Genomic DNA, 22,154 nt, shown 5'->3' on the forward strand with positions numbered 1-22,154 from the left:
AATTTTTTTTTATTACATTCTGCTAAGTTGCAAGTTTTGTATACACAGAAATCAAGAATTCCCCATCTCTTTGGAAAGTTTTTTTTAGAATCATACAGCCAGCAAGCTCTTGAATGACTGTTCTCTGATACTGGTCCTGTTTTTTTTTTTTTTTTTTAACGTATTTATTCGTCAATTCGAAAATCCAGTGTGTTTGCAAAAAAAAACATCTGTATCCTTTGAGTACTCAGTTTGCTAACGTGACCAATGATTGATAGGCTTCAAATCATGTAATAATTGGTGACTAGTTACAGCCATTTTATTTGTCAGGTTGAAATCACTTATTTATTTCTATAACACACACCAGTTCAGTTGTTTCATATCACTCAGTACGTTTACATGGACAACAATAATCCACTATTAACCCGAGACGATAAGATGATACGACGATACTCTGATTAATAAACTACCATGTGAACAGTAATTTTTAATTACCGTAATCCGATTAAAGTCATACTCGAAGTAAACACAAATGGAGTTAAGACAGGTGGAGTACTCCTGTTTTAGTCGCATTATCGACGTGCGTTACAGACATGTACACACCTTAATCACACTATTAACATCGTGTGGGAGTTTTCACCGCATTTTGCGACAGGACACGATCACACACACGGCAGTGCTCAACCGTTTTACGGTAAACAAGAGAGCATGGCTGCGTCCCAAACCGCATACTTGCCTACTATAGGCCTATAGCAAGAGAAATACATGTATCTCGGCTACTATATAGTAGGTAAGTATGCGGTTTGGGACGCAGCCCACGGCTTCAAGCAGTCATCTATTAGCACGTACAGCATGACAAATAATTAACCGCACTGGAAGCGTTCATTAAAAAAAATGTAATAAAAACCACCCAAAACTGTATACGGTACCATAACGAAGACCAACTGTATGTCGATACGTGAAATTCTGGAGGGGACGTCGTGGCGTAGTGACGTAATGACGTGTGCTGTTAATCGATCTATGTTCTATAACATGTAAAACGGGTACATGAAAGGAATATTTTAAAAGCGACTCATGTAAATACCTTAATCACAATATTGTCTTATTCAGAGTAAGGCCAATAATTAGATTACTGCTGTCCATGTAAACGTAGTCACTGACTTGAAAGAAAAAAAGTCCAAAACAAATCTATAAAACAAGACTGGGCCAAAGAAATGGCAGTCTATGAAAGAAGGAAGAGTTAGTGTGTGTGTATAGATGTTGATGTGCTGAAATGGCTGAGCTATATTACTGAAAGATTTAGCCCTTGTTTAGTCATTTTGTCATTCTCAGCTCCCTGTGAGCTTCACCTTTTATGGAGTTTTGTGGGTGTGGCTAAATAGAATTCAGCTGTGTTGTGAATGTGCTTGCTGACTTAAAGGTGATTTATCAATTGAGTATTGACAATTTTCAATCTGGCAGGAATTCTGAGTTCGATTTGGCTTCCGAAAACATTTACACACAAATTTACTAAAAGATTGATAAATGAGGCACAATGTGTGTACGTGTGAGTCATCCATGACCACAACAGCTGACTCTTTCATTCGGTGATTATTCCACTTTTAATTTGTTTTTGTTCTACTCTGCACATTGAGGTTGATCTCTCTTCATTATTGAACACAAGTCGTCTTTTGTTTTCCTTTCTTCGCACTTGTCACAGAACTCCAAAACCATGGTCCAGTGCATGGGAAAGTTGCGATGATGAGTAAGTTCTACAGTGGTGACATGGCTGTAATGTAGAACTTGCACCAGAATTATTTTTTTTTTTCTAAAAATCTTAATGCATTTAATGATTTAGAGCAAGACCGGAATTTATTAATATTTACAATCATGGAATTTTGCACCAACATAACGATTCACCAGATGCTAACCCTCAAATCTTCGGTTTAACAGTCGCTCAAAATGTTCCTATCTTAAATAGATATTTGCTATTTTATATATTTTCTTTCCAGTAAAAGGTTATGTGACTCTTGCAGTTTTGTATTTTGAATATTGCAGTAAAAATCTAAGTCAATATGAGTGAAAAATCATGTCCTATCATGAATTATGAAAAGCCTTGGGATCGTTCTGGTAGCACAACAAACACAATACTTGTCCATGTACGTTAAAATCATAAATTTTTTGTTTGTAATGAAAAAAAAAAGTTAGCGAGCATTAAAACTTTTTAAAAAATTGAAAAAGATTTTATTTCTCTTTGGGTAGTTTTTCATAATTTCAACTGTGAACAAATAGATTAATTTCAAGCTTGTTTTCTCATTTGTATGATTTTTTTTTTTTTTAATGAATGGTAATGAACAATGATAATGAATCGTATCTAGTGCACTTGTCCTTGTTCTTCCCAGTCTATTATTCAGTATATGCTGTTTGAATGTCAGAAGGGAATGGTGCTTTGTTAAACCATTACAGTCTCTCTTTTCATCGACTGGGCTGACATCAAACAACAGAAGCCAGTTTTGTCCCTGATGTGGCTTTCGTCACTCTATTGTGGAGCCAAGCAGCGTTTTTTTTTGTTATGTTGTTTATTCGGAGTTTTTCTTTTGAGATCAGACCTCATAAAAAGTCGTCTCTATAAAAACAATCTTTCACTTAAATGTGGGATTCTCATTCCCATCTCCTAAGTCCAATCTTTGGTGCGCAATATAAGATTTGATTGTAGGAAAATTCAAGTCTCTTTACTGAAATTAAGTTATGGGTCATCGCTTATGCAGGCCTTGCTGTGTCCCAAATGAACCTTCATAAGCAAAGGCAAAGTGAATTCTTATAGCGTGTATCTCTATTAAAGTGAATTTTTAATTGGGTACTTCTTTTCTGTGAAATAAATTCCTCAGGACAGCTTTATTTTTTGAACATATTCCAACGTCCGTCCGTCCATCCATCTTCTATACCGCTTAATCCTTTTCAGGGTCACGGGGAAACCTGGAGCCTATCCCAGGGAGCATCGGGCACAAGGCGGGGTATATTCCAACGTTTTATATATAATTTAAATAACAATGAAAATGTGAACAGTAATGGTTTGGCTATTTATTGAAGCCATTGAACTTTTTAATCCCTGAACTTTCCACTGTCAGGACACATGTTTATTAAAATTGTAATTAGATTCAAGTTGACATTTTTTGCAGGCTTACTTTCTTTTACAGCTCTTGAGGTTTGGAATAAACCCATTCAATTCACATGACCAGTCATAGAGGCTAACAACTATAAGAACTTTGTAATAAATAGAATAAATTTGATAATGGTGGGTTATGGTTTCTACCACTGTTACTACATTTTTTAAAAATATGGGCTTTCCTGGAATACACTTGGAGACATTGGCCTAGATTATTACTTTTCCAATTGTACATGGCCTTCTGTGTGGATGAGGTTCGTTGGGTCACCACGTAGCCTTTAAGACATCACTTGACTTCATCGGAATGAAGTGCTAATGCCAAAGAAAAAGCAAAGACACATGGAACCTTCTTGCAATTTGGCAACCATGCCACCATGATGGTTTGAAATCTGGACATTGTTGCTTCAGAATCCACTGTTTATATTGTGGTCTGGACTGGCCAGCTAAATCTTTTGAATTCGACACCACAGCCCTCTAATGTTCCACGGAGCTTTGAATCGCGAGAGGAACCATGCAATTTCTCTCTTTGTGCATGACCGATAAAACACAATATTTCCATTTCTTGCTGTGCCTGGTTTTAGTCCTTGAGTGCTTTAACTAATCAGCCTGTGTAAAATCCTTTGCAGAATTCTGACCCTCTGGCAGCTCGCCTCTCAATTGACGAGCAGCCAGAGGGTCGCCTGGCATTGCTATGCCAAAAGGCAAAGGAGAATAATTCTAGATCAGACAAAGGTCTGTTCTTTATCTCTTATCTACAAATCCTATTATTGACCAAAAGAGACATAGACAAAAACTTGACCATTTAAGCCCTCTAATTCAGTTTCAGACTCACAAATGGCCACTTGAGTGGCCGTGAGTGGCCAGGCTCTAGCAACCAAAGGTACAAGCACATATATAAACCTTACTCCTAAATTAAAGCCATTTAGCCATTTTTATAGCATTGTCATTGAACATCCCTCTGTACATCGTTCTACAAGGGTGGACAAATCATAAATATAGTAGCTAGCACACCAGGCAACTAAAAGCACTAATGTGGTGCCCCGGCCCATGCTTTGGTTTTCCCACAAACTGACGAGACTAAAAAGTGCTGAAGTAATGTAATAATGTATGGCCAGCTAGTTAAGTTCATAATTACAGACTAGTGAAGTGCATAAATACAGACTAAGGGAAATGAACCAGTACATGATCATCATGTTTTTGCCCTCTACAAAATATCAGCAAGTTGTTAAAGAATGTTTAACGCTGATTAATTCACCTAGTAAAATCATTCCACCATCAGGGAGATCGCTTCAGTTGGTGTGTATAGTGCAGCAGGTGATGGGATTCAAGTAGCTTGTGCCATAGTTACAGCATTGAGGTGTGTTGCTTCACTGTGAATTACATTTAAACATAGCTACATCAAATTGGCACCCTGTCCAGGGTGTACCCCACCTTGTGCCCGATGCTCCCTGGGATATTCTCCAGGTTTCCCCGCGACCCTGAAGAAAGGATAAGCGGTATAGAAGATGGATGGATGGATAGCTACATCCATCCATTTTCCATACCATTTATGCTACACAGGGACACGGGGGCATTTGGGGCCTATCCCAGGGAGCTATCCCATGGGGGACACCATGGACAAGGTCATGGACAATGCATGTCTTTGGACTGTGGAATGAAACTGGAGTACCTGGAGGAGACCCCCAAAGCATGGGGAGAATATGCAAACTCCACACACAAAGGGCAGAGGTGGGATTCGAACCCCCAAACCCAGAGGTGCAAGTCAACTGTGCTAACCACTAAGCCACCATGCTAAGATAACCCAGACATGAAATCTGTTTGTCCCAGGCACCAATGGCTACTGACTTGTCCACCTCTGTGTTAATGACGCAGCCCAGCTCCCACTTCAGCTATCTGGTGAACATTCTCCATGAAGCAAGACCCTGGATTGGATGCCAGACTATCAAAAGGCACAACTCGAACAGTTCTTCTTTAGTTTAGGAGTCGTGATCTCATCAAAGAGTAGGCAGCTGTTTGTAGTGACATTCTACAGAGTAGGAGGTTCCCCATGCCATTACTGACATTTCATTTGGAGGAAAGGGAGAGTACTTATACACATATACTTATGTCTCCTCCAAGTATGAGAACTTCCTTGACAGAGAAAGGAGTTTGGAAAATAAATTCATAGTAAATTTATCTGCAGTTGTTATAAACAGGATGCATTCCAGTTGTAATGCTGGACATCTGGAATTTATGGTGAATTTATTAAAAAAAACGTTTTGGAGAGTAGAGTGTTCTCAGGAAATGGTAGCATAAGAGCTCTCAAATTCCAGTTCCAAATGGAAGGGTCTCGTCTCTGGCAGGTGATTATCTGGGGGTGGATTTTGGAGTGTGTCTTTAAGCAGACGTTGTAAACTCTAGTCATTAAACACGGTGTGTCGGAGATCTAAACGTGATTTCAAGCTGAGCCAAAAGACCAGAACACATTGTTTTTACTTGGCACTCGTCGCTGAGGTGGAGTTATTTAAAGATTTACAAGCTTGCTGATCAAACTTTATTCAGAATTCTCTCTGACGCATGTAGTTCCAGTAGCACGGTAATTTTTTCCTAAAGATCAGCCCATGAAAATGCTTCATGTAAGCTTTCATAAAAGACAGTTTACAGTAGAAATGGAATTTAAAAAAAAAAAATCATAGTCTCTACCAGTGGAACAATGTACGTGTGTATGTAGTTGCTCTTGTTTAGATGACCCCTTTTCGATAACCTGTACCGGTCATGACCTTTGGCACTTTGTCAGCAGGTTAGTGTGTTTTGGGTGGATGAGTTTGAATGGAGCAAGGAGGCTGTTGTTGATGGGGGTGTCAATGACTCTTTCAACAATAAACACCATTTGTTTCCTTACCCTTGAGAGATCTGTTACATGCTGGGGCACTCTGCATGAATCTCTCATTCCCCTCCTCCTATCGCCACCTGCACTTTATCATAAATAACCAACAGGCTAGAGATAGGATAAGCATGTTTATGCTTTTCTACAGCGCTGTGGTATAAACCATTCGCTGTTCTCGGATCTGATTGGTCGGAAGATTTTCTGTAACAGCAGCATTGACGATAGTGCCGACTTCAAAGCAAGCACAGGTTTATATTAACACGCTTGTTCTAATGTTATCATTTATATAGTAACAACTAATTTACAGGGACTTGTATGGAGGACGCACCACATTATCCATACATCCATCCATTTTCCATACCGCTTATCGTACACAGGGTTGTGGGGAGCATGGAGCCTATCCCAGGGAACTCGGGGCACAAGGCGGTGGACACCCTGGACGGGGTGCCAACGCATCGCAAGGTACAATCGCACACCTATTCACACATTATGGGCAATTTAGACATTCCAGAGAACCCTGAGGAAACCCCCGAAGCTCAAACTCCATGCGCACAGGGCACAGGCTCGATTCAAACCCCCAACCCTGGAGGTGTGAGGCAACAGTGTTAACTACTAGGCCACCATGCCCCTGCCACATGCAATCATTGACATGGTGACATTTTTCTGTAAGGAGATGTTAATTTACCATCTACAGAAGGAGTCTTAAGTGTCAGTGTTTTGTAACTTCAATAAGTTTTCCGGACTTTGACGACTTCAACAACGGATTTGCAGTTTCCTGATAGTATGACACACTGCGGGTTTCTTTTTTTTTTTGTCACATTAACAATTTTACACTTGTTTTAATCCGTACGTATGAGATGCTTGTTGATGTTCATACGTCGACTGTAGCATCATGAGAAACTAGAAGCATCTGCAGTTTGACCTCTGCAAATCGAATATTATCCATCCATGAAAAGAAAGGCAAGAATGAAACTGTGGTAATGTTATCTGATTACTCATTACTAATTACTAATATAATGTGAGTTTGGTTGGAATATATACTCACAATCACTTCCACAGTTATCTACAATAACTACTTAATTAAATGCTTGCTTTGAGCAAGTGCTGTTGTTGTTGAGATGAACAAGGGCCTGCTTTGTTTTTTAGATGAGCAGATCAGCGTAGTCGAGGCCACCTTAGGCCGGGGATGATCTCATGCGACAGGATGCTAAATCGAGGTCACGGGCCCTGAGGTCGGGGAGGGAGGGTGGACTGTGTTGATCTCAAAGAGGATAGAGACATTTCTGTGAGGTTGTCTGCATAGTTACAAGACTGTGTGGGCTGACACTTGTCTGTTTGCTGTCTTTCAGAGCTCGATGAACCTTCCTCCGGACAAAGCACGCCTCCTCCGCCAGTACGACAACGAGAAGAAGTGGGACCTCATCTGTGACCAGGTGTAATGTTTATTTTGACTTGTGCTACCTTTGTCGCTATATTCTTTAGTCAACACAATCTGGTCAGTGTTTGCTTAGACACCAAAACAAGCAAAAACAGATTTATAAGTCTAGTGCATAATCCATATAAAGGTCTATGTGTATTATGCCAGGCCATTTCCCAAGCTGCATTTGGCATCATAAAACCACAGGATTGCATTGGATCACAGCATCTTGTGAAACTTAAATAGGTTATAGTGAATGAGGCAAGAAGGTTCTCAAACTTTTGTAACTAAAGCCCCCCAAGCCTCCCCTATCATGTGAAATGCCCCCCCTCCATGTTGGAGGAGAACAGGTATAATGATTATCTTTTCTATATGAAATCTATCTCTCTCTCTCTCTCTCTCTCTCTCTCTCTCTCTCTCTCTCTCTATATATATATATATATATATATATATATATATATATATATATATATATATATATATATATACAGTATCTATATACATAAAGTGAGTACACCCCTCACAGTTTTGTAAATATTTGATGATATCTTTTCATGTGACAACACTGAAGAAATGACACTGTGCTACAATGTAAAGTAGTGAGTGTACAGCTTGTGTAACAGTGTAAATTTGCTGTCCCCTCAAAATAACTCAACACACAGCCATTAATGTCTAAACCGCTGGCAACAAAAGTGAGTACACCCCTAAGTGAAAATGTCCAAATTGGGCCCAATTAGCCATTTTACCTCCCCGGTGTCATGTGACTTGTTAGTGTTACAAGGTCTCAGGTGTGAATGGGGAGCAGGTGTGTTAAATTTGGTGTCATCGCTCTCACACTCCCTCATACTGGTCACTGGAAGTTCAACATGGCACCTCATGGCAAAGAACTCTCTGAGGATGTGAAAAAAAGAATTGTTGCTCTACATAAAGATGGCCTAGGCTATAAGAAGATTGCCAAGACCCTGACACTGAGCTGCAGCACGGTGGCCAAGACCATACAGCGGTTTAACAGGACAGGTTCCACTCAGAACAGGCCTCGCCATGGTCGACCAAAGAAGTTGAGTGCACGTGCTCAGCGTCATATCCAGAGGTTGTGTTTGGGAAATAGACGTATGAGTGCTGCCAGCATTGCTGCAGAGGTTGAAGGGGTGGGGGGTCAGCCTGTCAGTGCTCAGACCATACACCGCACACTGCATCAAATCGGTCTGCATGGCTGTCGTCCCAGAAGGAAGCCTCTTCTAAAGATGATGCACAAGAAAGCCCGCAAACAGTTGTCTGAAGACAAGCAGACTAAGGACATGGATTACTGGAACCATGTCCTGAAGTCTGATGAGACGAAGATAAACTTATTTGGTTCAGACGGTGTCAAGCGTGTGCGGCGGCAACCAGGTGAGGAGTACAAAGACAAGTGTGTCTTGCCTACAGTCACGCATGGTGGTGGGAGTGTCATGGTCTGGGGCTGCATGAGTGCTCCCAGCACTGGGGAGCTACAGTTCATTGAGGAAACCATGAATGCCAACATGTACTGTGACATACTGAAGCAGAGCATGATCCCAGCATGTATTCCAGCATGATAACGATCCCAAACACACCTCCAAGATGACCACTGCCTTGCTAAAGAAGCTGAGGGTGAAGGTGATGGACTGGCCAAGCATGTCTCCAGACCTAAACCCTATTGAGCATCTGTGGTGCATCCTCAAACGGAAGGTGGAGGAGCACAAGGTCTCTAACATCCACCAGCTCCGTGATGTCGACATGGAGGAGTGGAAGAGGACTCCAGTGGCAACCTGTGAAGCTCTGGTGAACTCCATGCCCAAGAGGGTTAAGGCAGTGCTGGAGAATAATGGTGGCCACACAAAATATTGACACTTTGGGCCCAATTTGGACATTTTCACTTAGGGGTGTACTCACTTTTGTTGCCAGCGGTTTAGACATTAATGGCTGTGTGTTGAGTTATTTTGAGGGGACAGCAAATTTACACTGTTACACAAGCTGTACACTCACTACTTTACATTGTAGCACAGTGTCATTTCTTCAGTGTTGTCACATGAAAAGATATCATCAAATATTTACAAAACTGTGAGGGGTGTACTCACTTTTGTGAGATACTGTATATATATATATATAAGATTAGACAGCCCTAATCTATAATCTGTTTTTGATAGATAGATAGATAGATAGATAGATAGTACTGGCGACATTTGGAATGTTGCTAAGTCGCTAGATTTGTCGTTAGGCATTATTATTTTAATTTTTTTTTGCAAAAAAAAAAAAAGTCGTTAAAGGGGTCTGAAAAGTCGCTAAGTTGGCAACACTGGTCTACACTGACAGCTAGATAAAAGGCAGGCTAAGCTCCGCCTCTCCCCAGCAAAAAGAAAATATCTATATTTTATCTATTTTTCATCTATACAAATTATAATTGAAAAGTAATAAAATACACCCAGTACACAAATGATGTCCTGTCTGTGTTTTTTTTTTTTCTTGAAAATAATTTGCGCCCCCTTCTCTCTCCCTGGTTGAGAATCACTATGCAATAAGGGATTGTAGTAATGGTAATAATGTTCATGGAATGTGAAACAGTAAAATTTGTCTCGCTAAAGATGTTCATATTTGTCTGACTACCTCTTCTTAAATCTCTCCATGTTCTGGGTTAGGAGCGCTTCCAAGTGAAGAACCCCCCACACACGTACATTCAGAAACTGAGGGGCTTTTTAGATCCAGGAGTCACACGCAAGGTAAGCTGCTGGGTTCCTGCTGCGTGATCCTAGTTTGTTGATATCTGCTGCTATTTAGCTCTAATGTAACCCTGTGCTTCATTTAAAACAGAGAATTGATCAGAACTTCTATTAAACCATACATTTGGAGATGATATAGTACCTGGAAATCTTTAGCCACAGGACCTGCATGCTGCTCTACCTAGCTAGGTTACTTAATTATCTAGCTTATGTTATCAAGGAATGAAGATGTTATAGATCGTAGATGGTAGATTTGACAGGTTTGGCTAGTGTTGAATAGATTGCTGTGACTAATATGTGCAGGTTTGCTAAACTAGCTAACCTACGGAATTAAATTTGTGGCAAAAATACTGCACGTAGCCCCGCCCACACGAGAGATTTAGTGCCAGGATGGCGAATGTAAACACCAGAATGGTGAAACTTTCCTTGAAAACGAAGCTTAGAAACCTGTTCACAAAGACTGCTGTTCACTGTTTTCAGTTTCAGTGCCCTCATTGTATATTTTCATTCGTTTCTTGAAAAATTACGTTCAATACTTGTGGCACAAATTTAATCCCATTCTAGCTTAGCTACTGTTAGTTTTGAACAAAATCGTGGTTGCTATGGTGTATTTTGACAACTCTGGTTACTTCGAACAAATGCTTACTAGTTTACGATGAAGTAGTTTGCCAGCTAGCTATTAGGGAAGGCAGCTTGGAAGACATCTAAATAGCATATTCATGAAATACATGCTGACATTTTAATGAGGATAAAATCTAATGGTCTTCTTAGGCATTTTGTAGTATATTGGGCATTAAAACATTCATACCACAGCGCTGTTGCATTTATGGAAGGAGTCTCCCGTGTCAGGACTTTGTAACAGTCAGAGGTAAAGCTGCAGCTTTAAGTTTTCCGACACAAGACGGAGGGATTTGCAGTTTCTCCGTAACGCAGACTGATCACTTGTTTGGCCAGATGTTCACAGATGTTCCACAACAAAGTAACAACAAACTGATAAACAGTACGATATGAATTGATCAAATTATTTGTACAGTAATCATCGGTTCAAGAGGAATAAAACCTCAGGACATGCTCGTATTGGAAAATAATCAACTTGGGGTTGCTAACCGCGCTCTGTGACGGTCCGCATTGTTGATTATTTTCCGTCAGCAGCACGCACCGTCGTTTCATTCCTTGCTTAAACGACTGTTTATTTTACCCTGATCATTTTAATGCCGTTAAAGGACTTGTTGATGCGTTCTTTAACGCGTTATCGGGATGTAGTGCTCTCTGTGGTGTTGTGAAAGAGGCTGTTTTGCTAAAAGCATGATAAAAATCAGCTCTTTTCTCCCTCTGCAGAAATTCCGCAGGCGGGTTCAGGAATCCACGAAAGTTCTGAGGGAACTGGAGATATCGCTGAGGACCAATCACATCGGGTGACTTATACTCTTTCTCTGCTCTCCTCATCTGCTGACCCTCCCCTTCAAATCTCTGCGTCTTAAACGTATGGCCATTGAAAGCACGCTCTCTCTATCTGCCTGATGGTGGTTTGATTAGAACAGGGCTTTGGGTGTTTCAGCTCTACCTCTAAAGGCGATCTACACTCTTGACTGATGGGGCTTTCCCACTTTTAACACTCATTATTGTTATTATTTTTTTGTATTTCCTGTTGTAAAGGGCTGGCTGGAGAATTGGCAGGCTGTTGGTCCTGCCAGTCTCTTTACAATGCGCTGTGTGTGTGTGTGTGTGTGTGTGTGCCCCCAGATGGTTTTCATTGTACCCACCCTCCATCCATTTTCACCAGCAGGAAACACTGTTGTGTACGCTGGAGAGTCAGGAAGCCCGAGCATCCAACAATGGAGTGTGTGAAAAGACAAAAACACACACATGCGTGTACACACCCGTGACTCACACTCGCATAAAGACAAAAGAGAACGCCACACACCGTGAAATACAATGAAACTCGATGCACTGGCGATTTCATTCATACGCGTGGTGAACTTGTAACGCTAATGAAAACACGCTGGTGTTGTCTAGTTGTCTAGAGTATGGTTCATTACCGTTCGACAAAAAAAAAAAAAAAAACGAGTCTATTTTTAGTTCACAATGAGAACAAACGTTAACGAATTAGGTTCTTTTCTATTCGTTTCAGTTTTATTTGTAGAGCACTTTGACACAAAGTAGGTTGGCAGAAATCCAGATGTACCAAACTCAAAAGAGAACCTGTCGCCTTCTGGGTTGGACCGGATGAGTAGGATCATAAATCGTTCCAGTGTGCAAGCAGAGAAGAGTAAACGACAAAACAGAACTGTGTGTTGAAAGGATGTTCGGTATGCGCAGATTGTGAATAAGTGTTCTGGTTATGATTACAACAGCAGTTCTTAGGTATCCCATAAGAATAAGGTATTCTTATCTATCCAGGTGAGATTATTGTCTGAAACTGGGTCTTGGATACACGATCTTGGGATGTAGAGATCATTAGGGTATCCATTTGGGATTATCCACAAGAGCAGAAAGTGAGTCACAAGGCCAGAAAGCTGTTTCTACAAGCAACGGTGCGTTTGATTTTTCTTCAAAAGGATTTCAAATGCAAGATGTGAGTACCTCCATTGTGTTCAGACGAGGGCCAGTACTCGTTCACATGCCCCCTTCCCTCATCAGTAAAAGTGAGTTTTAACGCGTTTCCCACTGAGCCAGGCTATTTTCAGACTTTTTTGTGGCGGCGTAAAATGGAACAGAAGTTATTGCGCGGGCCTGAAATCAGGCCCCTTTTCTGACGTGTGTTGTTCCTCGCCTCACTAAACCGATCTGAAATAGCATCTGGCAGGAAAGAGAGGAGGGGGAAACACAGGGTGGTTGGGGGTGGGGTGGGGTGTCAGACAGGAAACTGATCAACAGACTTCAACAAAGTCTCACTGTGTTGTACCCCTGGCTCCACTTTCTCTACCTCTGTACAGTATATCTCTCCAGCCAATGGCAAACCCCGCATTCATAGATCTCATCTGTGTACCCCTGATAATCATTTCAGTGTGACTCGGAACATGTTTCAGCATCGGGGAGGTAGACTAAATTCACCCGACGTCGAAGGATCGTCCGTCCACCTCTCCTCGCTTCCCTCTCACAGCCGTATGCCGTCCACATTCCTTAGCTGAGTGCAGTGGGAATTCCTTCAGTGTTCCTACAGTTCCCCTTCCCCCAACACCCCCCCGCCTCCATCCATCCACCTTAGAAAAGTGCAGCTAAAGACTGGAAATCTGAAGCTGGCCTTTTATATATACATATAAGTATTTGGATTTTTTTTCATCCCGTTCTCGCGATATAGGGAAAGCCCGCTCTGTGCAGCCGGTCGTTTTTAGTTTGCAAATATTATTACATATCAGTCTCTATCGATTCTCTTTTCTGTCTCACTGTCGTTTGCATGCACGTTCTCAATTCCTCTTTCACATGCGACTGTTTTCATGTCTCCTTTAATCCTGTTTCAGTCTACTTTGACCCCGAATCATGGACGGTTCTGGCACTGTACTGTACTTCGCAGCCTTCCCATATCTGACTCATCGTCGTAATTCATAATTTACTGTTTTATTTTTCATAAGCAGTAGGATGTAATATTCTGTAGAATCATGGTGAGAGAGTCCAGGGGATGTATAGTACACATATTACATCCTACTGCAGACAGCTATATGATATTTGTTACATATTTGTTAATGTTTGGAAGATTTGGTATGTAGCTACAGCGTGTTTAACTTCAACACGGTTCATGATGGTGCAACACACCTCGATGCTGTAACTATAGAGCACTCTTATCATTCTGAATCATCATAAGATGCTGCGCTATATACGTCACCTAGATGATCTGTGTGACATTTTTTTTTAAAGAGTTTTAGAGATTGCTTCCCTGGTGGACTAGCATGTGTCTCTCACCACCGACCCCAACCACCGGAGGGTTGGATGAGCTAGTGCACTCTCAGTGCCGGTCCCAAGCCTGGAAAATGGGAAGAGTTGTGTCAGGAAGGGCATGTGACGTAAATGAAGGGCTTGTGTTAGAATGGAATATGCGGACGAGTGATCCGTTGTGGCGACCCTGAACGGGAGCTGGAAGAGGAAAAAAAAAGGGTTGTAGAGTTTAAAGCCGTGCCCTATTAAAAAAAAAATTATTTCTATAAACTCTCTGAAATTAACGTATCACCTCTTGTAGTCTGCCATGCTGACCTGTGTGTGTGTGTGTGTGTGTGTGTGTGTGTGTGTGTGTGTGTGTGTGTTGGCAGGTGGGTGCGCGAGTTCCTAAATGATGAGAACAGGGGACTGGACATTCTGGTGGAATACCTCTCCTTTGCCCAGTGCGCTGTCACGTAAGTCCACATCCCACACGCATATCGTCAGGGTACACACGCATACAGAAGGTCAAATGTCCTCTTAGGACATTTTGACCTTAGGATGAATTCTGAACTTCGCATGTCCAGAATTGATCCACACTCCAGGTTTCCTCCAGAGCTGATGAGGATATTCACGCTGTGAATGTGCTTATGAGGGTGAGACATGGTTTTGCTGATAATAACTTGTTGCAGTAACGCGCGAGGCTTTGCCGAACCCTGCTGAGCTGTAAAACGCTCGAATTGTCCTTTAGCTGCTTTGCAGAAATAACCCCGAGCCCTTCTTCAGATCTTACTCAGCTCTGTAGCTACTGCTCCCCAACCTTACCCCCATGCCCCCTGTATTTGTGCTTGTGTGTGTGTGTGTGTGTGTGCGGCTCAGGTTGGATTTTGATGGTCTGGAGAATGGGGAGGACGGCTCACTGGACAAATCCAACTCCTGGAGCAGGTCCATTGAGGATCTGCACCAGAACGGTTTCAGTACACTGGTGCGCTCAGTGCGCCACTCGGTCCCTCGGTAAGTATCGTAGTAACGTAGGCGTGACCGTGCTGCTCTGCTCACCTCTATCTTCTTATGGCTTTTTCTAAAAAAAAAATTAAAAAAAAGGAATTAAAAAAAGCACCAGCTGGCTTCTATATCTGCTTGTGTGTCTCACCTGATAAAGCTTATGTAGAAACACAAACATGCTCTGTGAGAACACTGTGTGTTAGGTGTATGCATCTCTACTGACCTCATGACTAGATCTGATTGTTGTTGTTTTTTTTTTTTACATGAATCCAGGGTCAACTAAGAAAAGTAAAATCGTGCAAAAATATAAAACAAGTGACAAGGACGCATGCTGTGACTGTGAGGAAAATAATCAACCCATTACCATAACCCACTGCCATTACCACCCTGAATTATTTTCCAATAACAATACATCCTGAAGTGTTTTAAATTCCCATTATACCACAGCAATTTGCGGACGGGAAAAAAAAAATCAATTTAAAGAATGACCATATTTATTTTTTTATCCATTTCCAATTTTTTTTTATTGTATTGTATGTCCATGCAACAAATCTTTTCTATAATAGATCACTTACATTACAACTGTTATAAGCAGCTGCTCCCACACCAACCTCTCGTTTTTCTCTCTCTCCCTCCGTCCTGAAGACTTTCCCGTGTCAGAAAACTTACTGTTACGAAGCACTGACACTGGAGACTCCTTCCAAAAACATACCCAATAAACCATTCCTCAGAAAGCGTCACCATAGCAACATGGCTTACATGTGTTTTTAAATTGTGTATGGATTAAATAGTTTAAATCTGTCTATGTGAAGCATCTACTATACGGGTGCGTGTTACTACGGAAACCATAACGTATTAGAACGAGCGCGTGAATATAAACCGGTGATTTAAATTACACAGCAGCTAGCACACTTGTGAAAACATTTGACAAATCAGCTTTGACAACAGCAAGAATAAAACCATTACTATAGGCAGATAAAACATTGATGTTGATGCTAAAACTATGCCGTAGCACCACTGCTAATATGTACTTAGTGAAAGTATATACTTATATGCTTATGAATATTTAAATGACGTACATTTCGAATATTTGACTAGATTTTGAAAGAATTTGGAAGTCCCGGTGATTTGGTACGTCTCCATATCTCATCCCTACTGTGTTATTCTTGTGTGTTTGTGTTGTCGCAGCAACCGTGTTAGACCGAATGTACCGTAAGTATTGAGAAGATGTTGGTATCCTGTGTTCAGAGTACAGGAAACATGTGATAAGCTCCTTCTATATTCAGAGACTTCTTCAGACAAGTAGCGATGTTACAGAAACCACATCTCCACGGTACTGTGCGTCTCGCAGTGTGTGTGCGTGCGTGTGTTGAGCAGGAGAGTGTGCACGGTGGATGGCGCACGTTATGATTTCCGATACGTGACCCACATAGCTGAAACTGCACATCCGGAGATCAGCACGCATACGGAAACCTGACGATCTGAAGCATCTGTTTTTAATCTAGCATGTGTCTGGCATTATTGTTGATAAATAATCACGTTAGGAGTGTTAGAAGATGCTTCACATCAGACTTCACGTTGTCTATTGCAGGTATAGTTCCACAGCAAACAGCAAAACCATCAAAAACTCCAGGATAGTGAGTCAGAAGGATGACGTGCACGTGTGCATCATGTGTCTCCGAGCAATCATGAACTATCAGGTACTTTACGCAATAGACGTTTGCTAAATGGATGAAGTCATGTGACACTCTGTATCTCCCTCTAGTGGTGCTCAGTCTGTTCTTGCTTGAGTTTGTTATAACGGAATAGAGTGCGACATGATTAAAGGTGCAATCAGTGATTCTGGTACCTGTCCATAAAGGGGTCTCTGTGGCGCTCTGGGATCAAAACAAATTGATGTGTAAAATCTAACCAGGACTATAAAGCATTTCTAGTCTGCTTGCTTGTCCGGTTCAGGAAGCTCCCACTTTTCCACTAGGATTCAGGTTTTCTAGCCTAGACAGAATATATGGATATGTTTTGGGATCATTGCTTTGGAGGAAGCACTTAAGTAAGAGGGGGAATATTTGTTGGGTTTTAAATTTCAAAACAGCTAGCTTCATTGAACAGAATCACTGACTGAACCTTTAAAAGAGCACCAGATAAATACAGTTATGGCTAATTTTGAGTCTTTATTGGTCACAGCACAGTGGAATTCTTTTCTTCGCATACCCCAGCATGTTAGGAAGTTGGGGTCAGATATGATACAGCGCCCCCTGGAGCAGAGAGGGTTAAGGGCCTTGCTCAAGGGCCCAACAGTGGCAGATTGGCAGTGCTGGGGCTTGAACCCCCGACCTTCCGATCAGTAACCCAGAGCCTTAACCGTGAAGCCACCACTTCCCTGAAGTATACAGTATTACAGTATAAAGAATAATCGTGTGCATTATTGAGTCCTTCGGGATTGAAAATGAGAACCGGTTAGGCAATAATTGGGTGGTCATATAAACTATAAAGTGTATAGCTGTGTGTTCTACATCACAAGCTCAAATCGAGTCGTTTTCAATAAACTTACCTGCAACGTTCTCTTTTCTATCCTTAGTACGGTTTCAACATGGTCATGTCCCACGCGCATGCGGTTAATGAAATCGCCCTGAGCATGAACAATAAGAACTCACGGTGAGTAAAACCCTTCATTAACACCTCCAGTACAAAAAGCTTGAATTATCTGCTGGGAAAGTTCACAGGACAAGACTGGAAGGACCTGATCGCCTCGTCTTATTGACTACACTTTTCAATGGCTTCATGTGGAACCGTCGAAGCAGTTCGAATGGTGTATGAATGAACTCTTTATGGTCGCTTAACAACTTGTAGGGTTTGTGAATGAAGCAGTACTATATGTCTGGATCGTAAGAACGTTATGTAATACACTGGGCGTTGGAGTACAGAAGGTTGCGGGAGGGGGGATGGGTCATGTTCTAGTATGTTTAATATTTTAGATTTTTATTCTAGATTAATATTCTTGATACATTTTTTCCCAGTTATTTCAGGTAAGAGGTATATGACCAATAGATATAATGGGTATTAGAAACAACACTGGTTTCATTTACAGTCATACTTAACATAAGATTAAAAATTTTAACGTAAGATTACTCTAGACATTATGCGTATTTGAGTCACTAATATTTTTAACCAGACATTTTATATACCTTCTTTTTTGTTGTTGTTCAATTGCAATGTTTCAGCATCATTAAAATTCAAGTTTGCATGTTCTCCCTGTGCTTCAGGAGGTTTCCTCCCCTCGGTCCTAAGACATGCGTCGTATGCTGATTGGCATTTCCAAATTGTCCGTATCGTGTGATCGCGCCCTCCAGGATGCGCCCCGAATTCCGTGGGTTAAGCTCCCCCGCAACCCTGTGTAGGATAAGCGGTATGGAAAATGGACGGATGGATGAATATATTCTTCATATTCATGAAGATGCATTGCCTGGCTAAATGGGAAAAGTCTGCAAACAATCTTACGTTATTCCATTGGAATCCAGTGGACCGTGTAGTAATATTAGGAGCACCTGGATTTTTACTCAAGCTGAGTACTAATGCAGCTTCTTTACTATTGGAAGTTACCAGCTAGCTAAATTCGTCTTGAAATTAGCGTCCAAGCCTTAATAAGGTAGATCTGTTACTAGTTTGATACTTCTTGCCTCGCCTGTCCTTCCTGTCCCTCTCCCTCTCCCTCTCCCTCTGACCTCGATGCCACAGCCAGCTTGATTTCTTGGGACAGATTAATAAATAAAGTGCATTTGTTTTTTTTTAAAAAGGGGATGTAATATACAGTACGTGGGTGGTCATCAGTATACTTGTCACTTTTACAGAAATCAGCTCTTAGCGCTCATATTAATTCATTCATTCAATTCAATTTGCACCAGCCACTATCACACATCCAAATATTCTCACCAGAAAAACCTAGTCTGGATGTTAAACATGAGCCGGATAACAAAGCCAAACCTACAAACAGGAGTTAGTGCTCATCTCTTAAGCTCATGATTTTGAAAATTCTCAAACAATGGATACAAAGCAGAGCTTTTCTCCCCTGAAGGACAGATGTTAGACAGGTTAGGTGGATAAGGTTCAGTCTGATATATGACTTGTAATGGAAGCCTATTCATTGTGTGGATCCTACTTTGACCTTTTTTTCCCCCTCAGAGGAGCCGAATATTCATGGTTGTCATTGTTTTTTTTTTTGTTTTGTTTTTTTTGATGCAGGACAAAAGCATTGGTCCTGGAGCTTCTGGCTGCTGTGTGTCTGGTGCGAGGGGGCCATGAGATCATCCTCTCAGCGTTTGATAACTTCAAAGAGGTACCTTCCTGAAGCACTGTACACAATGTCGTATGGATGATATGAAGTCTGGACAGGGATATAAGTGTTGACAGTTGATGAGATTGGGTCATTGTGTGCAGTAGGGGAGTTCCAGTAAGCTATATGTAATGACACAGATCTTTTGTGTTTAGGCTGAACGGTGGGAAAGTTTGACGTGTGTGTGTGTGTGTGTGTGTATGTGTGTGTGTGTTAAATACCAGACCAAACTATTTTAAGCTTACCAAATACGAACCAAGTGCAGCGTACGATAAAGATCTACAGTTTGGTGGGAGAGAGTTGCCTACAGTAACATTTCTTAACCTTCCCCCGTTCCGCTTGTCCAGTCAACTAAGTGCCGGAAACCAGGAAATTACTACACTCTGCCTGGAGCGGTCTGAACAATGTGGGAACCACTGCATGATACACAACAGCTCCCACTAACCCCAAGTCTGCAGTTTACACACATGGGCATGATACTGTATATACTAGGGATGTAACTGAATACGAATACATTATACGGCATGATCAGATAATGTGTTCTAACCACTGGCTTACCAACCATATTCCTACCAGAAACGGAATGAATATTAAATGAACGTTTCCTCTCCTTATTAAAAGAACGTTTTCCTGGACAATCATACGGGCGTTATAATGAAATGCTGTCTAAAGAGTCCCTCCAGGATTTTTGCGATTGCAGAAATGAACGCGAAATCAAGGAAACTCCACAATATGTCTCAGGAGCTTGCGATTTTTCAAAATTAACGCAGATTTTCCGCGGGTTTGGGCCAAGACGCGTCATGTGACATCATCACGACCTGCATTCGGCGAAAGTCTCCTTCGATTCACGTGCGTCGAACATGAGTACAGCTAAAAGGGTCTCATTTACCAGCAAACATCACTGTGAAAGACCAATTTTGTCAATTCAAGTAGCGTTCCACGAAAAAAAAAAAAAAAAATCATCGCAAATAAACTCCGCAAGTTGCATCGCAAATTTTGAAAAAAGACGCAGCAAAAGCGAGCATTTTTGGCCGCAACATTCACAAAAATCTCAATCCTGTACGGACTGCCTAAACCCTAAAGCATCCCGTTTAGACTCTCAGCAGAATCGGGTCCCAGCTTTGCAGCTTCTCCAGCAAACTTTATTGATCTTCTTTTAGTATGAACAAACCCAAAAACTCAAGGAAATCTGATCAAATAATTGGCACCGTGTCCAGGGTGTACCCCGCCTTGTGCCCGATGCTCCCTGGGATAGACTCCAGGTTCCCCGTGACCTTGAAAAGGATGAGCGGTATAGACGATGGATGGATCTGATCAAATATTATTGGGTGGCCATTGTCAATTATAAACACCACTTGTTTTAGGAAAGATATCTTCTTGTTTTGAGAGACATCCAGTCAGATGGCCGAAAGTTCCCCAGGGCGTGTGGTTGAGAATTCGAACTCGTGTGAAGTAGCTCAGTAACAGTAGAAGTTCATGAGTTGAATAATATTCTGCAAATTGCTATTTATTATGTTTCGAGAATGAAAATGACTTTGTGTTAAGCAGAAGCTATGGCCGCTGTGTATAGAATACCATTCATGTAAGCTTTGCAGACTCTAGCCCTAGACTAGTTATTTTGTGTCTTCATGCCACATGAACTGTTTTGTTATATTGCCAAAATAAATATATAGTCATAAATAAGAAGCCTATATCATTTTGTGTGGGAGAATGCGTTTGGATATCACGCCCTATTTCTGCCTTTGAAATTCATCTTTTCCCATGAATAATGGCCTGGATTTCTTTGCTAATGGCCGGAGTTTTTTGCAGTCAACTGTACAACAAATTCCTCTGAGCACACAGATATATTTTTATACATACGATCCAACTATTTATCTTGGCTATTTATTGGAGGCACAGACCGTTTTTGTTCCTGAACTTTCCAATGACGGACCACATTAGGGCCAAGTTGGAGGTTTGGATGAAACCCATTCGATAATAAATGGAATGACGTCGATAATGGTAGACTGAAACGTGGAGACATTTATATACATTTAAAAAAAAAAAAAATCTATACGTGTGATGTCCGCATAGATATGTTTCTTATCTGGCGTATCCGACACTAACGGTGATTCGTCTTTGCCCTGAAGGTGTGCAAGGAAAAGCACCGGTTTGAAAAGCTGATGGAGTACTTCCGCTGCGAAGATGGAAACATTGATTTCATGGTACGAGAACCGCTTCACCGAACCATCTCTTGAGCTTCAACTTTTCACCTTGTGACATGTTTGTGATCTGGTCCCTGGTTTGTGTTTGTTGTGTTTTTGCTCATATACCAGGTGGCCTGCATGCAGTTCATCAACATTGTGGTCCATTCTGTAGAGGACATGAACTTCCGTGTGCATCTGCAGTATGAATTCACTAAACTGGGTCTGGATGATTTCCTTGAGGTGAGGCGTCACTTTTATATACAGGAGATTGGAACATTTGTGACCAAATTCATGCGCCTCTTTAAGTTCCTCTTTGAGATTTAAACGAAATAAATCCATTCGAATAGAAGTATAACTTCCACACTTGCCTTCTTCACCTCTCTCTGTCATTTTGATCGAAACTTTTCCACTTTGACGCTGTTGATGTCATGATCTTATTCCAGCATTTTAGATCAAACCTGTTTGTCTATCATTGAGAAGATGTTTTACAAGGGGTTTATGATGGGTATTTGTGGCAAAAAGTCTTGAATTTAACCTACTTTAAGCTGAAAATATGATGATGATGATTATTGCACAATTCCACAGGTAGATATGTCAGTTTTGTTTATTTTTCAGATTTGTGAATACATCTAATCTACA

The 22,154-nt window shown here is 41.2% G+C and overlaps 1 protein-coding gene across 4 annotated transcripts in view; it reads left to right on the plus strand.

Moving 5' to 3' along the window:
* Positions 1-22,154, plus strand: part of fmnl3 (formin-like 3) — a 57,896-nt gene that overhangs the window by 16,476 nt on the left and 19,266 nt on the right. For 3 of the 4 annotated variants that reach the window (XM_053644005.1, XM_053644004.1, XM_053644003.1), the window contains exons 2-11: positions 7,340-7,423; positions 10,062-10,142; positions 11,481-11,557; positions 14,387-14,470; positions 14,874-15,008; positions 16,591-16,699; positions 17,578-17,654; positions 19,239-19,332; positions 21,459-21,533; positions 21,645-21,755. In XM_053644005.1, coding sequence (XP_053499980.1) covers positions 7,340-7,423; positions 10,062-10,142; positions 11,481-11,557; positions 14,387-14,470; positions 14,874-15,008; positions 16,591-16,699; positions 17,578-17,654; positions 19,239-19,332; positions 21,459-21,533; positions 21,645-21,755 — 927 coding nt within the window. The remainder of the gene's footprint in view (positions 1-7,339; positions 7,424-10,061; positions 10,143-11,480; positions 11,558-14,386; positions 14,471-14,873; positions 15,009-16,590; positions 16,700-17,577; positions 17,655-19,238; positions 19,333-21,458; positions 21,534-21,644; positions 21,756-22,154) is intronic. The other variant, XM_053644006.1, reaches the window with a different exon arrangement.

Source organism: Ictalurus furcatus, chromosome 15 (genome assembly GCF_023375685.1).
Source record: "Ictalurus furcatus strain D&B chromosome 15, Billie_1.0, whole genome shotgun sequence".
Lineage (NCBI taxonomy): Eukaryota > Metazoa > Chordata > Actinopteri > Siluriformes > Ictaluridae > Ictalurus > Ictalurus furcatus.